General features: G+C 37.7%; 1 protein-coding gene across 1 annotated transcript; it reads right to left on the reverse strand.

Moving 5' to 3' along the window:
• Window positions 1-12,720: 12,720 nt before the first annotated feature.
• LOC127434868 (deleted in malignant brain tumors 1 protein-like) lies at window positions 12,721-22,651 on the reverse strand. The gene is made up of 13 exons (XM_051687900.1): window positions 22,621-22,651; window positions 22,273-22,347; window positions 21,838-22,176; window positions 21,380-21,688; window positions 20,503-20,817; window positions 19,923-20,231; window positions 19,483-19,791; window positions 17,803-18,111; window positions 17,355-17,663; window positions 14,655-14,963; window positions 14,159-14,464; window positions 13,599-13,687; window positions 12,721-13,515 (listed from the first exon to the last, which is right to left on the reverse strand). Exons 2-13 carry the CDS (start codon window positions 22,304-22,306, stop codon window positions 13,417-13,419), a joined length of 3,036 nt encoding a protein of 1,011 aa, XP_051543860.1. The 5' UTR covers window positions 22,307-22,347; window positions 22,621-22,651; the 3' UTR covers window positions 12,721-13,416.
• Window positions 22,652-25,987: the final 3,336 nt, after the last annotated feature.

Here is a 25,987-nt window from a genome sequence, read left to right on the forward strand (position 1 = left end):
AATGTATAACTTGTTTGTAATAATTTGATAGTACCACTATTTCATTAAAACTGCAACATATGTTTAGAAAACATGTTGTATCTTTTTTTGACTACATATTGTACAATGTTCAGATAAATAAGGTATGACAAACAATATGATATAATAAGTAATATGGGTTAAATTTAGAAAGGTCAGGAAGTTGTTCATTTCTGTTGTTATTGCCTTAAGCCATGTTAAGGTATGATTTGGTAACCAAATTTTAATTTAACTAATGACCATTGAGAAATCAACATTTTACATTTATTGCTCTTGGTATACATGCAAATGAGCCTCCAGCAGTGACCTCAAGATAACCTTTACATGACTTGATTTGTGTGCACCAATCAATGATAATAATTATATCTGGGATAGATAGAAATACATACATACAATGTGACAAATTATTCTTTATGGACTCCATATTTGTTTCCATAGTTTTTCTTTCACTCCCTTTTAGTCCCGGACAAGTCCAGTAATAGAACTCAAACTACACTTTGTTTCAACAGTTTAAGTCATTTTTCCTTTCCATGTCCTATATGACACATAATCTTGACGGTTTAGCCTGAAATAAAAGTTTCAGGCTAATTAACTCTTTAATGTCTTAATTTCTTAAAATGTAGTATTTGCCTTGAATATTAGTGTGGCTTACCTAATGTTAAATCTATGTATCACACTAATTGACTGTTTGTTTGTTTTTGTTTTTTATATAATTCAAACCACATTTTGGGTTTCTAGAATGATTTGCTCTGCTGAATAAATAATGCAAAAAACAAACTGTGCCTTAAACTGCCAATAAATTTGACAACAAAGCCAAGTCATATTATGCCTACTATAGAATCATGCAGCCAGATCCTTGACTAAGAGGCACAAGGTCTGTTTCTCAATGTTACATATTCTGACCAAGAACCGCCCACTTAGACAGGAAGCAACCGTTAGACTGACAGATAAAGCCAGTGTTCGAAGTGAGCGGGTACGCGATGGTACTAGGTACTGGCAACGACAACAAAATGACGTAACAGTACAGCAACGTTTGTGCACTGGCACCCCTGGAAGGATGGAGAAACAGGGAATCTGTATAAAATAAATAAATAAAAACTTCCAATGAGGTTTCTTTCTAGTGATGGACAGACTAGTGTTAGCTAGTTTCTGAACAAATTTGGTTAGTTCAGGGTGTTCTTTTTGTCTCCTTGATCAGTTTATATTTGTTCTGTGTGGGCCTGTCCAATTTTTCCAGGCACTTTTACCATTTTCCAATCAAAAGTCCCACTTTATTTGCATGGGGATGGTTTCCATCATTACTCAACCCATGATAAATCTTCAGTCAGTCTATTAAGTGACCTTTAAACAAAAACAGCATTTGTATGAAGGAACAGTCTGCCATTGGCAAATGTTTTTTCATACAAAGTGAATTACAATGCACAAAATATATGGACAGCCACCCTTGAACAACCTGTGGTTAAATGTCTTGATTAAGGGCAAAATAGTTGGCTAATAGAGAAGCACCGTGCCCACAGGAGATATAATCTCTTTAATATTTTACTTGTTTCTCTAGACAGAAATTATATTAAATGGAGAACAAATGGAGACTTCACGCTTGTCAGATTATTATTAATTATACACATCAAACTGTGCTCCAATTAGCCAAGATATCAGTGTCACAATTATTCAATGTTTTGTTCTATGGACTCTTATTTTGAATTGGTTTTGTATCATCCTTAATTTCCCCTGGACTACACTTCCCATAATGCACTGCCCTCATCTCTGCCATCTGTTCCCAATCCTCCTCACCTGTTCTCCGTTCCCTCATCAGCACCTTTGTGTATAAATACCCAGTTTTCATTCATTCATTCATTTATTCATTCAAGTGTTTCGTCGAATTATGTTGTGATGTTTAGCTTTATAGTTTGTTCCACTCCAGCGTGTTTCCTTGATTAATCCTTGTATTTGTTCCACTGCAGTGACTACTATTAAAAGATTGAAAAGCATCTCCTTTCTTCCATTCCTAGAACCAATGTTACAGTCAGAGGGTGCAAGTCAGGGATTTCAATACGAATTAAAATGTTCTCATCAAATTCTGGATACTATTTTAATTATCTGAGTTATGCTATCAACCTGTTTCACTTATTTGTATTACTTCTCCAAAGAAATTTAGGAGAAACATCTTTGCCTCCAAATATCATCTCAGTTTACTCAATTAATGCATGACTTGTATTACACATACATTAATACTTTATTGCCAAAGGGGAACTGGCTCCCCAGATGTGCCTGCTTTTTCCAAGGTTTTATTTCTCCTTTAACATCTTTTGGAGTTTTCCATTCCTTGCCACAGTTGTCTTTGGCTTGCTCACTGGGGGCCTAATTTAAGCCATGACATTCTTCAATGAAACTGCTCAATGAGGACTATAAGACATTATAGACATTACAGCATACTTTTTCTGTAAAGCTGATTTGAAAAGTTGTGTATCGTGAAAAGTGCTACCAAAAAAAAAAAAAAAAAAATGTTGACAATGTTGATAGGCCTACTTCAATGAGAGAAAACTGAGAGATTTTTTTGAGAGAAGTCAAAATCACATACAAAAATTGCTGCCCGTATGCGTTTCTAAAATGGCGACCAAGTGGACTGACTTGACTTGGAGTTTGGCTTAATTTCCATTAATGGAAACAAATCACAGACCTATTATATGGAACACTCCCCAACAACATTATACATTGTTATTAGGGGGAATATTAAGTCCAGAATGCAAAATTATATTATTTGAATACCAAATACAAAGTTTACCCACTTGTCAGGGTACCCTTTCTTTTATTTTTTTCTGGAAGACCTTTCCATTAAGCTGAGTTTTCCAGCAATGGGTGAAAGTCCCATTTGCTGGAAGCATCCCCCCTCATCTGTGAAATACGCATAGATGAAAATACAGAGAGTCAACAGTAACAAGCCAGTAGATGGCAGCAAAAAGCAGTGAAAGGTCTAGCTCTCTGTCACCCTTCTCACTGCTCTCACCTCTTTAAAAGTGTATTCATGATTGCAGGATCATTTGGATCAACTCCAGGGCCAGCCTTCATCTCAATCCTCAGCAGAACTGTACCATCTGAGTGAGAGAAAATCTAAATTATGTTATTGCTTACTCAATTATGCTGTCAAAACGTGCTTTTTTGCGGGAATAGTTCACCCGAAAATGAAAATTGATTCACCTCATGTTGTTCCACACCCACGTGACTTTCTTTAATGTAACACAAAAACAGATAATCTGAGGAATTGTAATGGTTGCTCTTTTCCATGCAATGAAAAAGGGTGTAAAAAGCACCATAAAAGAATTAAAAGGTCAGCCATTGCACAAACAGATAGTCCCACCCCAACTGGCTCATCGGGAAAACACTGTGAAGCACCACTGTGAAATCAACCTACGAATGGCTTATCTATAGTTGTTCTGCATATTAAGCTGGTAGGAGAAAGTATTTCAACAGAAATAAAAATAAAAATTAAGCTTTAAAGCTGAATTATGTAATTTCAATTACATAAAGTAACTTTAATCAACAAATGTAAAGTTTTAGCAACCTTTCAGGGTACAATGAAATTTTCCTTCTGGAGGACTTTTCCATTGGACTGAGTTGTCCTGCTGAATAGGGAAATCCCATCTGTTGATACCTTCCTCCCAATCTATGAGATTAAAATAAATGACAGAGGCAACAGTAACATGAACAGCCGGTAGACAACAGTGAAAGGTACAGCTCAATGTTACTCAAAGTTCATTCCTGATTGCAGGATCATTTGGGTCAACTCCAGGGGCAACCTTCACCTTAATCCTCAAACACACTTGAACATCTGAGTGAATGAGAGAAATGTGAAATATCAATTATGCAGTCATAAAATACTTTCTTAACAATCACTGAATGATCTCATAAACCATGTTGTTTCTAAATATACCCATTATTTTATTAGATGTGATTCTGCTGACATGCTAACAAGACCTCAGCCGAATTGTTTTTGTCACTCCCCTTTTGCTTTAAATAAAACATACATTTACAGGCCATTTCTTTTCTTTTTCTGTTGAAGATTTTGTTTGGTCGATGCACCTGATCTTGCTGGGAAAGTGTGGTGAATCTGTGTTATATCTTAATACTGTCATGTGTAAAAAAAAAATTGCAACCCTACACAAAATAAACTTATAAGGCTGTCCATTGATAGTTGTGTAAAAAGGGATAATTTTCTATCCGTTCCGGAGTGGAACTTAAGTAAATTGCCCTTTGAAGGTCTCTGCTTTGTTCTGTCTTTTCTGAGCGCTGAACTAAAGCAATTATTGTTAATTTTAATTACAATATTCAACTTTACCAATTGATTCCATTATTCATTTTATCTGACTCCAATTTAGATTACAGCTCTAATTAACTTCTGATCATTCTTTTAATTTGATCTTTTTAAGTTATTGATTACTCTGAATCATCTTAATTTTCATTATCCTTTCATCCGGGTCCCGATTGTCGCTTAGAGTCACATGCCGGCCGATTAATTGCATAGATCTCACGGACACAAAATCGCCAGCCCGTTCATAGTCAGCGGTTGCAGGGTTTACTAATATCATCTGGTTTGGCCGCCTACTGCTTGCTCATAACCAGATGATAGTTTTATTTAGTCACGTTTCATACAACTTGCAAAGACGTTGATAAGCAGTGACTGTTAGTCTTACATGGTTTTCTCCTATTCATAAGTTCCAGTAATGATCATTATCCTGGACATAAGTTTGCAGTAACAAAAGGCTTCCCTCGAATCTACCGGTGATAAATGATTTCGGATAAATACAGAATAAATCAAAAAGTAACAATTTATTTGCCAGGTAGTATTTAAAACGTAAGTTACAAAATCAATCAAAGCCAATTTCACACATGATCAGAATAAATAAATATTTCTAAAAAGAAAAGACAAGTCAAAGAAACATACCTGACAAAACTACATGCAGCGGTACAGCATGGGAGATCTGCTTACAGATTCCCCGAGCTTCTTGCCAACTTTCCTTAAATACCCAGACAGAATAATCATTGTGTACCAAATGGTATTATCCTTTGAACAATGAGAATTTGGGGGTGAATGTGTTCTTGACTTCCTGGGGTTTAACCTTGTTAACATACAGGAGATAATTTCAATTGTAGGTCAAGGAGGGGGATAGACTTCCAGAATTATGCAGTATTTGGCAAAGACCTTATAACTTTGTTACCATTAGTTTTATCAACATGGGAAAGAGACCACTATACCAGTCGCACAGAGACCTCTTAAATGATATCAAACACATACAGTTGCATTCTTTGTTTTCATGGTATTTGTTATATTTTTACATATAAATCTTGTGTCTTTGTATTGGTCCTGATCTGTTGAAGGGGAGAAGGGGGAGAGAGAAGAGGGGGCAGCAAGGCGATTTGCAGTTTATCACACGTGGTGATATTCCGGTGTAGATTTCAGCTTTTGTGAGAGAGTTCTATGACGTTGATTCTCGCAGAGTTCTTTGACTTTTACCGGAAATGGCACCTTTTGGTTGTAGACATCCTGGTGCCAGCCTTACAGTTGTCTTGGTCAACCATGTGAACCCGCAAAACTACATTAGTTGACCAGTTTAACCAGCAAGATCACCAGCAGCTGCATTTACATGCATTTTTAGTAATTGGGTCACAATCAAATAGCACCTGACCACATTAAAAGCCAGATGTAAATGCACTCAAGTCGCAATGTTACTGGATCACTGAAACCACATATGGATATAATCAGGGATGAGTTATGACTACATTCGAAGAAGGTGTAAATGCTTATTTGTTTTCGGTTTTCGCATACAACTAAGTGAGTAATATGTCAAATTTAAGTGCCATTTTTTCATTTTGCATGGGTAATCATGAGGTGGGACAGAAAAAGGGGCAGAAGACAAGGATTTGCTGGTCAACTAGCATGGTGTACTAGTTTTTTATTATTAGTTTTCTATTGATCATGACAATAAACTTATTTTAAAGCTTTGCCTTCTATGATTCCTATATTGCTCGTTAGTGGTGGAAGATATAAGCAAAAATTTATGTTTCAGTATTTATATTGGTTGACACATTTAAACCAGTAAATCGTTCTAATCGGTATATCGCCAACCCCTAGCTCTTGTGTTTGCAAAGTTATTTCCCCATCCATTAAGATTAAAATATAACTCACTTCCGCAAATGACTCCGGCATCCTTCTCATGGCCACAGCTGAGTGAACTTGAGTCACATGGGCAACTCATAAATAAAGATTCATTCTCAATACACTTTACATTACTCATCCATACTGGCCCTGAGCCCTGGCCAAAATAAGCTCCAATCTTTGTCTCTATAACAATCCCACAGTCCATCTCTCTACATGCAACTGCAGCATCTGATAGATCCCAGCCATCATCAAACACTGTCCCCAATGACCATCATGGAAAACCTCCACCCTCCCAGAACAAGAGTCACTGCTATTGACCAACCTAATAAGGGCTAATGGAAATACAGATGAAAATAAAAGAGACGTCAAGCATTAAAATGACTAATAAACAATATTTATTTTCAATTTTCTTTCTCTTTTTCATAGTCAAACAGAAGCCTGCTCTAATCTCTCTTTTAAAATGCAATGAATTGAAAGAAATAGTGAACAAATGGGAGTTCATTTTAATTCAGTATTAGTAACTTACACTGACAAATGACTCCATTTGTTGAAGCGGGTTTCGCCCAACTCACTAAGCCATAAAAATCGGTAAAGGTGTTTGCATGAAACACACATTTGGGGTACTGGGCAAAAATGTACCCGTGTCGATGGGTTTATTCTTTAACCGTTTATGACCTTACACCGATAAAGGAAAGTAGTTTAATGCTAATTAAGCATAATCGGAGTAAGAAAATGCATGAGAATGTTCGCGCACCCACGGAATAACACGAGATATTCCCCTTTAATTTTCACCATAGGCATTTCAAAAAAATATTTAATTACAATTTCCCACCAGCAGAAACATAAACAATTGGAACAATTGCTTTGCACTGAAAACTGTTCGTGGTTTGCATCTTGTTTGGTTGTTCAAGTGAGTTATCACTTCCTAGTCACTTTGACATGCCCCATTAACAAGTTGCAAACTTTGAATCATTCATGAATCATCCTGGATTCACAAGGATGATTCAAACATATTTACTGGACCAGGCTAAAAAAATAGGTGTTTGTGTGTAATTTTAGCTAAAGAAACAAAACATTTCACATTCTTGTGGTTAGATTTAATTGCTTAACTGACATTTTATAGCTGATTTGACCTTTTCTCATTAAAGTAGATGGCCATTTCTTAGATCAGGGGTGGTTCTAGGGTCAATGGATATCTGTGGCTTAGCCCAGGCCTCTGTGGATTTGTATAGGGCCATTCTATAAATTCTATTTGATAAAATCATAAAAGTTTAAATGTTAATTTGTGAGGTGTCATTTATTTAAAGAATATCTTTAAAGGTTCACTCCCAATTTTTTTGTTTGTGTTGTCTTAGACTTACACTGACACCTAGGGACATGGATCATTAAATCATGATCCATGGCATCATTCAAACGCAATAGTTTTCCAGTTACTGATGCCATGCGTTGAAATTTAATATTCACAGTCAGCCATGATTAATTAAATCTATAAGTGAAAGTGTCTAATAACGGCAATTTCTGAGTTTAAGCAAGTAGTATTTGGGTGGTCATGTGATCCTAACATTGCTTACCTTAAAGAGTGTTGGGGTGCACCTCAATCAGCTCTCTAGTTCGGTAGTCAGGGCAATGATCATGGAGTCAGCCTTTTTTTTATCTCAGTTGCAAAATTGTTCCAGTGCACTGAAACATTCGCTCCCTAAAACAATCCCACAATGCACCGTAAAAAACCAGGGAGCATCGCTGATCACTATGTTCCCTTACCAGAAACATCATGTCTTCTGAAGTTTCGCAAGTCATTAGATGATGAGCTCTTGAGATGAGCTCATCTCTTTAAAAGAGATGTTTGTATTGCCTTTCTTGTGTTATAAGTGTCCCAATGTTCATGGATCAGGGTAGAGTTGCACCAGCTGTGTGTAAGGTCTCACGTAATTTGGGACGTAAAGTTCACACTAAGGGCTTAGTAACTACTAGTTAGTTTGTAACTAATTCAGTGCTTAATTTGGTTGCACCACCTGTTCTTAAGGCAAGACTTAGCTTGTAGGCCGTAGGCTCTCCAAAAAGTAATGCATAGTCGCATAATATGACGTTTACCTGTATTGATCCAATAAACAGCCTTCAAATTTGTACACAGAAGTGTTAAAAAGATGTGAATTTCAATTTGATCTGGTTACGGTTAATGTTCAAGCCTTGTTTGCTCACGTAACTGTCAGCTGTATTAATTATATCCCCATTAAAATACGGTATGTAATAAAAGTAGATTTGATAAATAGTATATTTGCCTTATAAATAACAATATTATAGGAACTGTATCTAAAATAAATAAGGGGTGATAAATAAATACTAATACAACAGGCTGGAAAAATAGACATTTATTCATTTTAATATCCTATATATATATTTTGAATGTGTTGAAACTTGACACCGGGCAACACACCCTGAAAACTGCACCATTAGAACAGTTTCATGCTGAAGAGCCTCTTAAAAGTATTTTTTTTTTCTCTCTCGTAAATGTAAACGAGTGTAAATACCAACACCACACTGAATGTTGAAAGGATTGAAGCCTGTCATGCAAAACATGAGCTCATTGATGTCATAAAATATCAGTCTGCTTTTTTATTCCAACCGTCCTGGTCGGATGCTTCCGTAAATATTTAGTTTATACATAGGGTTACGTTCTACCTAAGTTTAATGAAGCAATGTTCACATATTTAGTAGTACATAAATTGTGACTTAGTGCCCATTTACGCCACAACTAGGCTAAGTTTTAACTTATGTATAGTTGATGCAACCGGCCCCAGTACTCTTACCAGTGCCTGAATTCAGGCTCACGATATACTGATTCACGACATAGGGAGCTAGAGAGCTGATTGAGACACAGGGTTGGACTTTGGACTCAGAACACCGTGGTTCGAGCCCAGCTTAGCATACAAGCTGACATGTCAGACAAATGTGTAATATAAGCATCACGAAATGACGTGGTTGCTTCAGAAAATTGTATTTTCTTTTCACATTTGCTTCTAAAACACAATCGGTTAGGTTTAGGTGTTGGTTTAGGGTAAGGATGTCTGTTTTGTTCACCTCTCATTTGCTTTAAGAACACTATCGGTTAGGTTTAGGTTAAAGGTTTAGGTTAGGGAGGTACGTTTTACTTTTTAAAACCTTCATCTATTATTTACCCTTAAAACCTTGTTTGATTACGACACAGTTTCACTCGCTTTTGGCACCCACACTTTACATTTCACTGGGAAACTGCAGTGAAACGTGTAATGAAGCATGTAATTTTGTTTTGCAAATATGTTGCCATGGTCACGTAATGTTCTTGAGATCAGGCTGCTGGTGGTACTTTTGCATCTAATGTATGTGGACTAAGTCAACACTTTTCATCTCAAGACAGGAATTTTTACCATTCACACACACAGACACAGCCCCAATTGCGAGTTGTGAGTGCTCTTCTTGCATGCACGCTAATATTCATTCGTGCTGGAGTCGCTAGTCAGTGTGGTATTTTGTTTTAGCGACAGTACTCGAAGTGATCCGGTATGCACTGGTACACTGTTCCGTTAATGATGCGCAATTTGTGACACAGACCCGGCACCTATTCTTGCGTACCGGCAAGTACTGGTACAATCAATTTGATGGATCAGAACTCCTATATTGCTATGTCTGGCTCATCAGGATGTTCAAACAACTAGAGCAATGTGCCACTGTGGAATCAACCAACAAATGGCTTACTAATTTGTTCTGCTTATCAAACCGGGATAGGAGAAATTATTTCAACAAAAAAAATTACACTCATCATCTTAAAGTCAGTTAGTCAAGTTCTGGTTGATCAGTGCTGTTGTCAACTCAGGTGTCTTAGCTCAAGCTTTGTTTTGTTTGGTCTGTTTTTAGTGAAATGTCAAATAGGATCTTTGTCTGGTTAATCAATCAAATCAAATCACATTTATTATCACACAGCCATATACACAAGTGCAATAGTGTGTGAAATTCTTGGGTGCAGTTCCGATCAATATAGCAGTCGTGACAGTGATGAGACATATACCAATTTACAATAACATCAAATTAACACAACACAATTTAAAGTCTAATATACACATATATCACACAACACAGTATACAAATAATAACATACACTGTACAGTATACAATACGCACAATATAGATACACATTATTCAATAAAAATAAAAAAGTATATATAGTAGTATATATAGAATGTACAGTAGGTTGTATTGTACTGTATTGACATTCAGGCTGTCGGTTGATAGTAAGTTGTTAAGAGAGAATATATATATTATAATAATATAATTTATGACAGTCCGGCGTGAGATATAAGAGTAAGAGTAATAAAGTGCAGTGCTGATGTATTTTGATCATGGGAGATCAAGAGTTCAAAAGTCTGATTGCTTGGGGGAAGAAGCTATCATGGAGTCGGCTGGTGCGGGTCCTGATGCTGCGATATCGCCTGCCTGATGGTAGCAGTGAGAACAGCCCATGGCTTGGGTGGCTGGAGTCTCTGATGATCCTCCGAGCTTTTTTCACACACCGCCTTGTATATATTTCCTGGAGGGAGGGAAGCTCACCTCCGATGATGTGTCTGGCAGTTCGACCACCCTTTGCAGTGCTTTGCGGTTGTGGGCAGTGCTATTGCCGTACCAGCCGGAGATGCAGCCAGTCAGGATGCTCTCTACAGTGCAGGTGTAGAACCGTATGAGGATGTGGTGGTTCATTCCAAACTTCCTCAGCTGTCTCAGGAAGAAGAGGCTTTGATGAGCCTTCTTCAAAACAACTTCAGTGTGGATGGACCATGTGAGTTCCTCAGTGATGTGGACACCCAGGAACTTGAAGCTGCTGACTCTCTCCACTGGTGCTCCATTGATGGTGATGGGACTGTGTTCTCTGTCTTTCCTTCTGAAGTCCACCACAAGCTCATTTGTCTTACTGACGTTGAGGGAGAGGTTGTGCTCCTGACACCAGTGTGTCAGAGTGTGTACCTCCTCTCTGTAGACTGTTTCATCATTGTCAGTGATCAGACCTACCACCGTCGTGTCATCAGCAAACTTAATGATGGCATTGGAGCTATGTGTTGCCACAGAGTCATGTGTGTACAGTGAATACAGGAGTGGGCTGAGAACACAGCCCTGTGGGGCTCCAGGGTTGAGGGTCAGTGATGAGGAGATGTTGCTGCCTATTCTAACCACCTGGCGTCTGCTTGACAGGAAGTCCAGGATCCAGCTGCACAGCGAGCTGTTTAAACCCAGAGCCCGGAGTTTCTCATCTAGCTTGGAGGGCACTATGGTGTTGAATGCTGAGCTGTAGTCTACAAACAGCATTCTCATATAAGTGTTCTTTTTTCCAGGTGGGAGAGAGCAGTGTGTAGTGTAGATGCAATGGCATCATCAGTGGAGTGGTTGTTGCGGTAAGCAAACTGCAATGGGTCAAGAGAGAGAGGCAGCACAGAGCAGATGTACTCTCTGATTAGTCTCTCAAAGCATTTGCTGATGATGGGGGTCAGAGCAACAGGACGCCAGTCATTTAAGCAAGTTATTTTTGATTGCTTTGGAACAGGCACAATGGTGGATGTTTTAAAGCATATGGGGACTACAGACAAAGAGAGGGAAAGGTTGAAAATGTCTGTAAAAACACTAGCCAGCTGGTTCGCACACGCTCTGATGACACGGCCCGGAATGCCGTCTGGGCCCGCGGCTTTGCGGATATTCACCCGTCGGAAGGATCGGGTTACATCCGCTATAGAGACGGAGAGTGAACTAACCTCTGTAGCTTCGGCCGTGAGAGCTCTCTCCGCGAGGGCGGTGTTATTTCCCTCAAAACGAGCATAAAAAGTATTTAGCTCATCCGGGAGAGAGGCAGCGGTGTTCATGGCGGAGTTTTTATTCCCTTTAAAGTCTGTGATGATGTTAATTCCCTGCCACATGCTTCTAGAGTTGGTGGTGTTAAACTGTCCTTCAATCTTGTTCCTGTGCTGGCGTTTTGCTGTTCTGTTTTTTGGCGGGCATAACTGGCTTGTTTATGCTCCTCCGCGTTCCCGGAACTAAAAGCGGAGGTCCGCACATTAAGTGCCACGCAAACATCGCTATTTATCCATGGCTTCTGGTTCGGATAGATCCATATTGTCCTGGTCAGAACTATGTCCTCCATGCACTTTTTGATGAAACACATTACGCTATCAGCGTAAACCTCGATGTCAGTGTGTATTAATTTTCATTTGTTGCATTATTAAAATAGTATGCAATAACTTGATTGGCTTCTGGCAAGTATGCCACATTGGCACATGTTTGGCTGAGCTAAGTCAGAGACTATTTAGCCAGAGGTGGATCACTGGAATGTGAGAAACTGAAAACATCAGATTTGATGCTTTTAGAAAAGGAAGTCCCACCTTACAGTTAAAAGAGCCAATAAGCTTTTAGATGCAGAGATTGCCTGTCAGTCAACTCGAGCACACCTATGCACATTAGCTGGACCAGCCTGAAAAATAGCTATCTTTAGCGTGATCTGAGCCAAAGAAGCACAATTCAGGACCATTGTTGACATATTTTATTGCTGATTTGAAATATGTTCTTTGATCGTAATCTCGACCAACCATTTTGGAGATTTCGGCCTTTCTCCATTCATGTAGATAGTAGCTGTACATTTATCTCCATAAAAAAAAAAATTGGGCTGATGTTTACATTGTATGCTGGCATTGGTAACTACCAAAAGTATTTTTAGATAGATTTTATACTGTTTAATTTATTTATATGTATTTCAAACAACATAATTATTAGCTAAATACGAATGGATTTTTATTTAATTCAATAATTATATTGGTACATTTACATTCTAAAACTATAAACAGAATATTGAAAATTTACAATAAGGTATATTAAGACAACTACATACATTACATCTTATTAACATATCTGTTGGCTAGCTAATTAGGACACAGCTTTATCAGTACCTAAACAAACATCAGAACATTAAACATTATCTTTAATTGAAGATAAATGAAGCACCTAAAACTTACAACAGAAAAAGCATGTAACATAATTATCCATTTAATTTTTACATGGTCAGATTAGAAATATAGAAGAATGTAGCATCCAGTGTCCTGAAAGATAATGTGAGCTTGTTTTCTCTTTTGTATTCCATCAATAACCTGTGGTACCAACACCACTGTGCATTTTTATTGTGGGGAACTATTAAATTCATAATTTAAAATGAACTAAATTTAAGTTTTGGCAACCTGTCAGAGTACGAATACATTTCCCTTCTGGAAGACTTTTCCATTGGATTGAGTTCTCCACTGGAGTGGGGAAATCCCATCTGTTGGTAGCTTCCTCCCCATCTATGAAATTCAAATAAATGAACATACAGAGAGCCAACAGTAACATGAACAGCCAATAGATTGCAGCAAAGAAAAGCACTCACCTCTTCTAAAATGTTATTCATGATTGCAGGATCATTTGGGTTGATTCCAGAGCCAGCCTTCACCTTAATCCTCAGAAATATTTTAACATCTATGTGAATGAGAGAAAAAGTGAATGATGTATATATATATATATATATATATATATATATATATATATATATATATATATATATATATATATATATATCAATAATGCTGTCATAAAATACTTTCTTAACAATTACAGATTCAGCATGATCTCATAAAACAAGTTGTATCTACATTTACAAAAATTTACAGGCCATATCTGTTCTTTTTCTGTGGACAATTTTGTTTGGTCTATGCACCTGGACTTGCTGAGAGAGCATGGTGACTTGTTTTATGTACATGGCACATTGTCTGGCGATCTGATCACAATCAAATAGCACGTGACCACATTAAAAGCTATGTGTAAGTGCATTTTATGTAAAATTGGTTCAAAAACCTCAAAAATATTGTAAAGATCCCTACCACGTGGTGGTGTTTTGCATAATGTCAGAATGTACTCTATATTAAATGAAATTAAAATATTGACACTTACATCCGCAGATGACTCCAGCATCTTTCTCATGGCCACAGCTGAGTAAACCCGAGTCATATGGACAGTTCATCAATATAGATCCAGTCCCAACACACTTTACATTACTCATCCATACCGATCCTGAACCTTGTCCAAAATAAGCTCCGGTCTTTGCTTCTAAAGCATCTTTACAGCCCATCTCTCTACACACCACTGCAGCATCTGATAGATCCCAGCCATCATCACACACTGTTCCCCACTGACCATTATGGAGAACCTCCACTCTACCAGAACAAGAGTCCATGCCATTGACAAGCCTAACACGATCTATTTCTCACACAAATGAGGGGAGATGGTTACCATGTACTCTATTATGATTTTGATCATAATGGAAAAATATTTTTTTTTTCCAAATGGTCTATTTTAGTTCTAGTACTACATCTTATGCCAAGTAACCTTGATTAGATTATGTATTTATTGTTAATTTGTTGAAATTAGAGACAGGTTTTGTACTCACGTTTACAGACGATTCCTGCATCCTTCTCATGTCCACAGCTGCCTGTTCCCCATCCAATTGCTGTACAATCTCTTAGGGTAGATTCAGTTTTATCACACTGTAAATTACTCATCCATACTGGCCCTGAGCCCTGGCCAAAATAAGCTCCAATCTTTGCCTCTACAACATCTCCACAGCCCATCTCTCTGCATGCAACTGCAGCATCTGATAGATCCCAGCCATCATCACACACTGTTCCCCACTGACCATAATGCAGAACTTCCACTCTACCAGAACAAGAGTCACTGCCATTCACCAACCTGATAAGAGCTAATGGAGACAAAAATAAAAATAAAAGAAACTATGCCAAAAAGACCCCATGAAATGAAAATTGACAATTTGTGGCTTTTAGTCTATTTTTTGGCTATTTAAAAAAAAGGACCATCCCTTCAATAACTTCCTGCTTTAAACGCAAATATGTCAACAGGAAACATATGCTCATCAAGCCAGTTTGTGGGGACTTTAATAGATACAGTACTGTGCAAAAGTCTTAGGCACATAAGATGTTTCACAAAAAAAAATGTCTTAAGATGGTTATGTATATCTTCAGCTTTAGTGTGTCAATAGGAAATATACATTTAGACTTCCAAACATTCCTTTGCAATAGAATAGAAGAACAGGGAGCCCTGCAACAGATGGCATTGCCCCCAAACATTCCCAATGAACATCGAGTCAGTCTGGGATTACAAGAAGAGACAGAAGCAATTGAGACCGTAAATAGATAGAAGAACTCTGGTGAATTCTCCAAGAAGCTTGGAACATCCTATCTGCCAACAACCAAGAAAAAACTGTGTCAAGGTGTACCTAGGAGAATTTGTGTTGTCTTGAAGACAAAGATGGTCACATCAAATATTGATTTAGCTTTTTTATGTTAAATGGGTTTTGTATGATATTAATTGATAAATGCTAAAACTTTTGCACAGTACTGTACAGGTGCATCTCAATAAATTAGAATGTCGTGGAAAAGTTCATTTATTTCAGTAATCTCAAATTGTGAAACTCGTGTATTAAATAAATTCAATGCACACAGACTGAAGTAGTTTAAGTCTTTGGTTCTTTTAACTGTGACGATTTTGGCTCACATTTAACAAAAACCCACCAATTCACTATCTCAAAAAATTAGAATACATCATAAGACCAATAACAAAAACATTTTTAGTGAATTGTTGGCCTTCTGGAAAGTATGTTCATTTACTGTATATGTACTCAATACTTGGTAGGGGCTCCTTTTGCTTTCATTACTGCCTCAATTCGGCGTGGCATGGAGGTGATCAGTTTGTGGCACTGCTGAGGTGGTATGGAAGCCCAGGTTTCTTTGACAGTGGCCTTCAGCTCATCTGCATTTTTTGGTCTCTTGTTTCTCATTTTCCTCTTGACAATACCCCATAGATTCTCTATGGGGTTCAGGTCTGGTGAGTTTGCTGGCCAGTCAAGCACACCAACACCATGGTCATTTAACCAACTTTTGGTGCTTTTGGCAGTGTGGGCAGGTGCCAAATCCTGCTGGAAAATGAAATCAGCATCTTTAAAAAGCTGGTCAGCAGAAGGAAGCATGAAGTGCTCCAAAATTTCTTGGTAAACGGGTGCAGAGACTTTGGTTTTCAAAAACACAATGGACCAACACCAGCAGATGACATTGCACCGCAAATCATCACAGACTGTGGAAACTTAACACTGGACTTCAAGCAACTTGGGCTATGAGCTTCTCCACCCTTCCTCCAGACTCTAGGACCTTGGTTTCCAAATGAAATACAAAACTTGCTCTCATCTGAAAAGAGGACTTTAGCCCAGGTAAGACGCCTCTGACGTTGTCTGTGGTTCAGGAGTGGCTTAACAAGAGGAATACGACAACTGTAGCCAAATTCCTTGACACGTCTGTGTGTGGTGGCTCTTGATGCCTTGACCCCAGCCTCAGTCCATTCCTTGTGAAGTTCACCCAAATTCTTGAATCGATTTTGCTTGACAATCATAAGGCTGTGGTTCTCTTGGTTGATTGTGCATCTTTTTCTTCAACACTTTTTCCTTCCACTCAACTTTCTGTTAACATGCTTGGATACAGCACTCTGTGAACAGCCAGCTTCTTTGGCAATGAATGTTTGTGGCTTACCCTCCTTGTGAAGGGTGTCAATGATTGTCTTCTGGACAACTGTCAGATCAGCAGTCTTCCCCATGATTGTGTAGCCTAGTGAACCAAACTGAGAGACCATTTTGAAGGCTCAGGAAACCTTTGCAGGTGTTTAGAGTTGATTAGCTCATTGGCATGTCACCATATTCTAATTTTTTGAGATAGTGAATTGGTGGGTTTTTGTTAAATGTGAGCCAAAATCATCACAATTAAAAGAACCAAAGACTTAAACTACTTCAGTCTGTGTGCACTGAATTTATTTAATACACGAGTTTCACAATTTGAGTTGAATTACTGAAATAAATGAACTTTTCCACGACATTCTAATTTATTGAGATGCACCTGTATATATGGATCAAAAGTATATTTAACATGTTTTACTCCCTTTACATTAACTATTAATTAACCATATTTCTTTTTCAATTTACAGTCCCACAAAGAGCTTCTGTAATCTCTGTTTAGAACATCTACAGCAATGACAGAGAGAACGTTGAAAAAGCTATTGATTCCAGTTAAATACAGTATTAGTAACTTACACTGACAGATGACTCCAGCATCCTTTGAATGGTCACAGTCATTCACTCCCCATTTACGGGACTCACAGCTGCCCAGTGCAAACTCATTTCCAACACAGTTTACATCTGTCATCCATATCGATCCTGAACCTTGTCCAAAATAAGCACCAGTCTTTGCCTCTATAACATCTCCACAGCCCAGTTCTCTACACACCACTGCAGCATCTGATAGATCCCAGCCATTATCACACACTGTTCCCCACTGACCATTATAGAGGACCTCCACTCTACCAGAACAGGAGCTGAAGCCATTTACCATTTTAGTTCTGGCTGATATGCACAAAAAAGAAAGATGTCACAATGAGAGAAGTTAACAGTGGATTAAATCTTATCACTTCTCTTTGCTAACATGCTAAGATTAAGATTGTGAAACATATTGTTAATTTTGTGTAAAAGGTTTGGTACTCACACTGACAGATGATACCAACATCTTTCTCATGTCCACAGCTGCTTTTTCCCCATCCACTTGTTTTACAGTTTCTCAGTGTAGATTCACTGCTGTAACACTGTAAATCACTTAACCATACTGGTCCAGTGCCCAGGCCAAAATATGTACCACTGTTTAGCTCTATAACATCTCCACAGCCCATCTCTCTACACGCCACTGTTGCCTCGTTCCAATCCCAGCCGTTATTACACACTGTTCCCCACTCACCATCATGGAAAATCTCCACTCTCCCAGAACAATGGTTGATACCATTTACCAGCCTAATTGGGGCTAATGGCCACACAGAATAAAGAAACACAAGAAACAATCAATTAAAAAATGTATTAAATGTGTGATCATTCAGCCAAAAACAGTTCAAATTACAGACTAGTATCTTTGGTTGTATGTCTAATTTCATTCGCTGACATTTCTTATGTCAGATAAAAAACAGGAAGGGTTAGACCTATGGCACACCGAGGGGTAATCAGTGGCACGCCAGCAAGGGCAAGAGAGTAGACTATTTTATTTATATAAATTCTGCACCTGAATTCCAATCTACATCTTGATGTAATTATTCCTCATGATCACGCAGCGTGTTTTCATGAGCTGAATGGGAAGCTAAACAAAAAGTTAAAATGTGACAAGACTGTAGTATACCCAACAGATTCGTGCATCATGAGCCGGCAGTGTGACACGTTCGCTTAATCATGCAAGTAAACGCTCCTGCTTTGCTTCAGTCAGGCTGCGCGGATGACAGCCTACATTCCGTGTTTCATTTGTTTCTTTTTGCTTTCAGAACAACACGTGATGTAATAAGGAAAACACCATTATTAATCCTTGAGATTTCCAACCCAGCATACAGGTACACCTTCCTTAAACCAGTCACACTCAAAATTACATGAAACGATTAAAAGATAAAACATAAACCCACATCGTGGGGTTCAAAAATCTGAGTCTATTCAAAATATAAATTAAACCTAAAAATACAGTTAAAGGGCTAAATACTTGATTGGCTTGTAATGTGCGAATGGCTTGCAGGCGTAGCGTGAGCCTTGTCACACTTTAATAGTGTTTAGTCTCCAATCATGAGGAAGGATTACATCAAGATGTAGATTGAATGAAGTTGCGAAAAACTTCTTATAAATAAAATAGCCTGCTCCTCTCTCACTGTTGCTTGCATGCTAGTGATTACCCCTCTGTGTGATTTAGTAAAATGTAGTATGACATAATATAAGAAATATTTAAGATTCCATACAATTTCATGATCAGTAATCAAATAAGCAAATTTGTGACATTAGCTGTGTAAACTCATTTAGTACAAAAGGACAGGTTTTCTTTCATTAAAGCACTGTGAACATTCACATGCAGGATCATGATTATATCATGATTGCACACGTTTTTTACTCATGAAACATAAACTACTAAATCAGAAAAATACAAGATAGAAAAACAAATTGGGAAGGGGGGGGCACTTCATGTCAAAAAGGTTGCTGAGCAGCTAGGACATTCTGCCACACATTTCATTTTGTATTCCACAGATGAAAGAGAATCAAACTGGTTTGGTATGACATGATGGTGAGTAAATGGTGACAGAATTTTTAGTTTTATGGGTTAAACTACCCTTAAGTTTTATTCTTCAGAGAGAGTACACAAAAAGCTCACACTGACAGATGACTCCAGCCTCCTTTGAATGGTCACAGTCATTAACTCCCCATTTACGGGACTCACAGCTGCTCAGTGTAGATTCATTTCCAACACAGTTTACATCAGTCACCCATATTGATCCTGAACCTTGTCTAAAATAAGATCCACTCTTTGCCTCTATAACATCTCCACAGCCCATCTCTCTACACACCACTGCAGCATCTGATAGATCCCAGCCATTATCACACACTGTTCCCCATGACCACTGACGGAAAACCTCCACTCTTCCAGAACAAGAGTTGATGCCATTCACCAGCTGAACTTTGGCTGATATGCACATAAATAAGAGATGTCACAATGAGAGCAGTTATCAGTTATCTGATGACCTTTACCTGTTTAGATTAAGATTGTGAATGTAAAACATATTGTTAATTTTGCATAAAAAGTTTGGTACTCACACTGACAAATGACTCCAGCATCTTTCTCATGTCCACAGGTGTTTTGTTCCCATCCACCTGATTTACAGTTTCTCAGTGAAGAGTCACTGCTGTAACACTGTAAAGCACTCATCCATTCTGGCCCTGTGCCCTGGCCAAAGTATGCGCCAGATTTTGCCTCTATAACATCTCCACAGCCCATCTCTCTACACACCAATGCTGCCTCGGACCAATCCCAGCTGTCATCACACACTGTTCCCCACTCACCATCATGGAAAACCTCTACCCTCCCAGAACAAGAGTTGATGCCACTAACCAGTCTGGTATGGGCTAATGGCGACAGAAAAAAATAAAATAAACAAGGCAGCAATTAATGGTACTTTTGTGTCTTTTGACAACCACTAGTCATTGTCTACTTTTATTTTTTGTAAAATATGTAGCAGCTTGGACATTCTGCAAATTATCCCCATTTGTATTCCACAGAAGAAAAAGAATCATATGGTTTTGAAGGGTGGGTAAATCCAGCCTCCGTTTTTACATGCATGACAACACAGGGCATATACACAAAGCTGTTTATTTAATTTAAGTATCAGTAACTTACACTGACAGATGACTCCAGCATCCTTTGAATGACCACAGTCAGTCACTCCCCATTTACGAGACTCACAGCTTCTCAGTGTAGACTCATCTCCAGCACAGTTTACATCAGTCATCCAAATTGATCCTGAACCTTGTCCAAAATAAGCTCCACTCTTCGCCTCTACAACAGCACCACAGCCCATCTCTCTACACACCACTGCAGCATCTGATAGATCCCAGCCATTATCACACACTGTTCCCCACAACCACCAAAACTGATGGTAAACCTCCACTCTCCCAGAACAAGCGTTGAAGCCATCCACCAGCTTAATTTTGGCTGATATGCACATGAGAGCAGTTTTAATGAGCTGTTCAGCTTACCCTGTTAAAAACTTGAAATAAGCATGTGAATTATGTTCTAAAAGCAATATTCGGGGCTCTTTACAACCAAATTTTAAGGAGAGATTTTGTGGCATGTTGTCAATTACCACTGAAAATAATTCCAACTCATCACCATTTGAATATGGCCTTCTTAGCCTCTGAAGCAGAAAACATATTCCACCCTCTGGAATAACCAAACATATTCCACCCTCCTGTCTCAAAATAAACATTTAGAGAGCTTCACAGCTCAGTTAACACAAATGTTTACTGAAGAATTAAAGTATGTGATTTAACAAAAATTCAAGCTTCACATTCCTGCTAATAAACCCTCCGGCCCACTTGTCTGCAGTATAAGTGTATTACTATAAATATATTTGAAAGTTCAATGTGTAAACATGTCTTTTTCACAAACTGAGAGTAGAAATTATTTTCTGTGGTAGCCAATAGCATGCCACAAATGCATAGCAATGAAGCTGTAAATCACCCGGAACATTGCGTGTAAAAGGTTTTGTACTCACACTGACAGGCAACTCCAGCATCCTTATCGTGTCCACAGCTGTTTTTTCCCCATCCACTTGATTTACAGCTTCTCAGTGCTGATTCACTGCTGTAACACTGTAAACCACTTAACCATACTTGCCCTGTGCCCTGGCCAAAATATGCACCAGTTTTTGCCTCTATAACATCTCCACAGCCCATCTCTCTACACACCACTGCTGCCTCATTCCAATTCCAGCTGTCATCACACACAGTTCCCCACTCACCATCATGGAAAACCTCCACCCGCCCAGAACATGAGTTACTGCCATCCACTAACCTGATGGGTGCTAAAGGCCACATAAATGAAAAAAAGAAACTTGAGGAGCAGTTAGAACATTCAACTGGCCTATCAATGCATAATCCCACAGCACATCCACACAATTGTAAAAGAAAATATTAGAAGCTGTTCTCTCAAAGATAAATATTAGTAACTTACACTGACAGATGACTCCAGCCTCCTTTGAATGGTCACAGTCATTCACTCTCCATTGACGGAACCCACAGCTGCTCAGTGTAGATTCAACTCCTACACAGTTTACATCTGTCATCCATATCGATCCTGAACCTTTTCCAAAATAAGCACCAGTATTTGCCTCTATAACATCTCCACAACCCATCTCTCTACACACCACTGCAGCATCTGATAGATCCCAGCCATCATCACACACTGTTCCCCATATTCCATTATAGAGAACCTCCACTCTTCCAGAACAAGTGTTGAAGCCATCCATCAGTTTTACTGAATTGGCATTAGTTGAAATGGTATTGCCTAGAACTTTATGTTATAGAAGAATACCAAAAGTGTCAAAAAGGAAACCACTGGTATACTATGTTTTTAGAAAAAAAGTTGTTTTTGTTTTTTGTCACTTACTCAGAAGTGGAATGAGCCACATGGAACACGGCATTCTTGCTCAACAGACAATAAACATATGAACATTGGAATTATCTGTGGAATTCAAAAATTTTCAGAAATGAGAAGTCTAAAGAAATCTACAAATCACCTTAACAAAAGGTGATATGGATCAGACATTCATCTTGATATTTAAAGAATAAATACAGAAACATATAGAAACTGGCAAAATTATATCAGGTGCACAGATAGTTAAGGACAGAAATAGGGATTTTAGACAATCTTATGATTTAGATAGTCATTATCAAAATATCAAAATCCACACAAAGAAAATTCACAATCACCAAAAGTAAAAATTTTGACACTCACCCGCTCTCTATCCAACCTATTCACTTTTGTTATTCTAACCCTACAAATGGCTAGTACACTCCAGTGCACTCTAAATGTCACTCCCTTGTTGAGGTTCCCTCCTACTCCTAGACAGATTTAAGATGGATGTTCTAAAGTGCTTAAAATATGAAATTGCTTAGCCATGGCCCTTTCCGCTGGTTGAACCCACTTTAAGAGCATTACAGTCAGAACCAAAAATAAATATCAATTTTAATCAAAATAAAAAATAAAACTGTAGTTATAGAATTATAGTTATAAAAGATGTTAGTTACAAAGTGATTCCATTCCATAATTATTCTACTATTTCTACTCTTGGAAATATTTCAGATGGATCATTGAGTCAGTACATATACATTCACAGGTTTGTACATTAATCACATTGCTGGTTGTGAAGCAAATACTGTAGGGTACACACATTTCTTTGTTACACTGTCCTTATGGACACACTGTAAAAAAAATTCCTGTTGTTTAAAAAAAGAAAAAAAAAGGCAGCTGTGGTTGCCTGAATAATTATGTAAAAAATGCAGTAAAAATGTAAACAACTTTACAGAACAACCTGTAAATTTTACAGTTTAAAACTGTTGTAACAACGTTTCAGGCTTTACGGGATGTAATTTTGATGCCTGTATATTTTACGATGCATTACTGTTGTTTATATTATTAAATAATAAAATTGATATATTAACCTTATGACACTGTAAAAATCTGCTTTTCATATAATAATGTAATGTTAATCACCATAGTAATTACAAAAAGGCATATGATGACATGAAATTCATCAATAGAGGCCCTTCCAGTAGCTATGACTGACAAACATGTAGAGACAGTGCTCAGTGTCACTCATACAAACACTAACACCATCAGGGTAGCACATGTGAAATTGAAATAATCTAATAAACATTAACTAAACTACATCAAATATAACACAGAACACCCCAGTGTACTAACTGATATTCAAAATAAGAAGAAACATAACTATTTCCATAAAATATAATGAAATTTGTGGGGGCTTATTGTTGTGACATTCATTTTACAGTAGTTTTTAAGCCACCTGTATTTGTTACAATCCTATAACAGCGCATAATTATCCAGACCTTTAGCTGCTCGCCATCACAAGTTTGTTTACAACATTTTACTGTAAAACAACAGGTCTTTTTAAATATATAAAAATGTTTACTGTATATTTTTAAGGTGCAATATGTAAAATTTTTCATGTAATAGTCACCTTTTTTTTGCCAATGTGTGAACGGCTTGTAATGCAACTTAAAAAATGAGCCCTTCCCGGACTTCCTAGGTTGCCTATTAAAGCCTGTAGACTGATTTTCATACGAAGGGAGCGGGTCGCTTTTGCCGGGAAAATCCAAAGGATGTGACGTTTATGCGTGCTCCTGAGAGTCTTGCCTCAGACAGTAGCTTATCTTCCGCTATTCAACAGCATCAACAGACAGTCTGCAACACTAGGTAACGTTATCTTAGAGATGGAATCCAGCAAACGTCCGGCTCCCAGACTCCTACACAACCTCAGAGTAAGCCAAAAAAACATTTATCTACTGAATCCCGTCTGGCTAAGTGGGAACATGATCGTGGTCGAGTGAAAACTAGAGTGAACATCGGCAGGGCATTTGATTCCTGGAGGGACCTTCGTTCGGTTTTGGGGATCAGAACCGACCCTGAATTGGCGTTCTTCTTATTGGACAGTTAAGCTTACATAACCGCAAAGCATGTGAAATATAGTGCCATAAGTATTGATCTGTGTCATTTTAGCTAACTTGATCTTGCCTGCTTACGCTGACGAATTGCAAGCTACCTTGCTTCGTAACTTTCAAATAATTTCAACGATCTTCTCTTTATACTAAAAGTCAGGTTAATGTCAATGTTAATCTGTAATTTTTCAGCAAGGTAAACTACAATAATACATGAAATGAATGCTAGACAATGTTCAAGATAATGCAAAAAGCTCCATTCATTAGTGTAACATAAATTGGTTATACAGAAAATATATACATTCTATTATTATAAAACATTAGCGCATCGATATATCAAAATGACAGTTGTGATGGAATCACATCAATACTGAATTGTGTCAACATATTTATAATGTACAGTCTATTTTATAAACCGCTACTGTCATCATCCACCAAATTTAGCTAACAGCTATTGATAAAGCTGGCTAGCTAGCTAACGTCGAGATAGGCTATCGTATAAATGCAGTCAATGTATCATGCAAAGAAAAGTGATTACTTCAAACGACAGTCTCGCATAGCCAGACCTATATCCATCTGTTCCAGCACTGGAGAGTCAAATATAATATGCAGTCTCAAAGTTTGTAGTAAAACAATCATAACTGTGTCATTTTAATTATGCTACCTCATCTGTCAGCATGATGTCGGTGAATCACGTTCATCCTCTTTGTACATTACGTCATTGTTTTGGTCGACGCTCACTCACGTCCCTGTGGAGTGTGTGCACGAGCACGAGCAACAGGTAGCTGGCTGCAGTTCATTTAACGGCCACAGGTGTCATTAATAACAAGGGTTTCTGAATCTTACATACTGCACCATTAAGGTACCCATTAAAATGACACATTTTTTTTACAGTGCAGATTCAGCCCACAGTGTGTGGATATCAATTTAAAAAGACTGTTGAAGTATGAATCTAGACTTTCATTAAGTAACATCAAAATCCAGCACGTTTTTGTTTTGTTTGTTGTTGTTTCTTTAACAGTATAAACTTAAAAGCCATATTGATTTTTATCTTCATTTCCAAGTATACTTATTATTAAGCAAAACCCCCGCATAAAACAAAATGCATGAATTTCTGTTGGCATATCTCTGCTTCATCTGATTGTGTATGGTTTCCGGTGGCTTGAATGCTCAGATGTATTTGGAGCCCTGTGAACTATAGCCAAGGCATCCAAGGGACATTTAAACCTAAATAATTGTCAATTTAAAAAAAAAAAAACAAAAAAAAATTGGTATGCTTAATATGTTGAGTTGGCAAAAAATAAAAAAAAAATTAATTATTTATCTTTAGTACATAAAACATGAGATATATTTTGATTTTGGATTATCAGTTCAATAATACTTTTAGTAACACTTACGATGACTTTCATCAATATTATTAAAAAACATCATTATATTCTAAACATCATTACATCATTAGTTAATGTATATTAAACTGATACATGTCATGAAACTTTATTTTTATATGATTAGGTTAATTTATTAGATATATTCCAAGTTGAATACAGCACAGAAAGCATTATATATTGTTTATTAATGTCTTTGTTAATTAAAGTTAAGCCAAGCTGAAAGGCTGTGGAGCCTCTGTCCTGTGTTTTGTGCTT

Source organism: Myxocyprinus asiaticus, chromosome 45, assembly GCF_019703515.2.
Source record: "Myxocyprinus asiaticus isolate MX2 ecotype Aquarium Trade chromosome 45, UBuf_Myxa_2, whole genome shotgun sequence".
Taxonomy (NCBI): Eukaryota; Metazoa; Chordata; class Actinopteri; order Cypriniformes; family Catostomidae; genus Myxocyprinus; species Myxocyprinus asiaticus.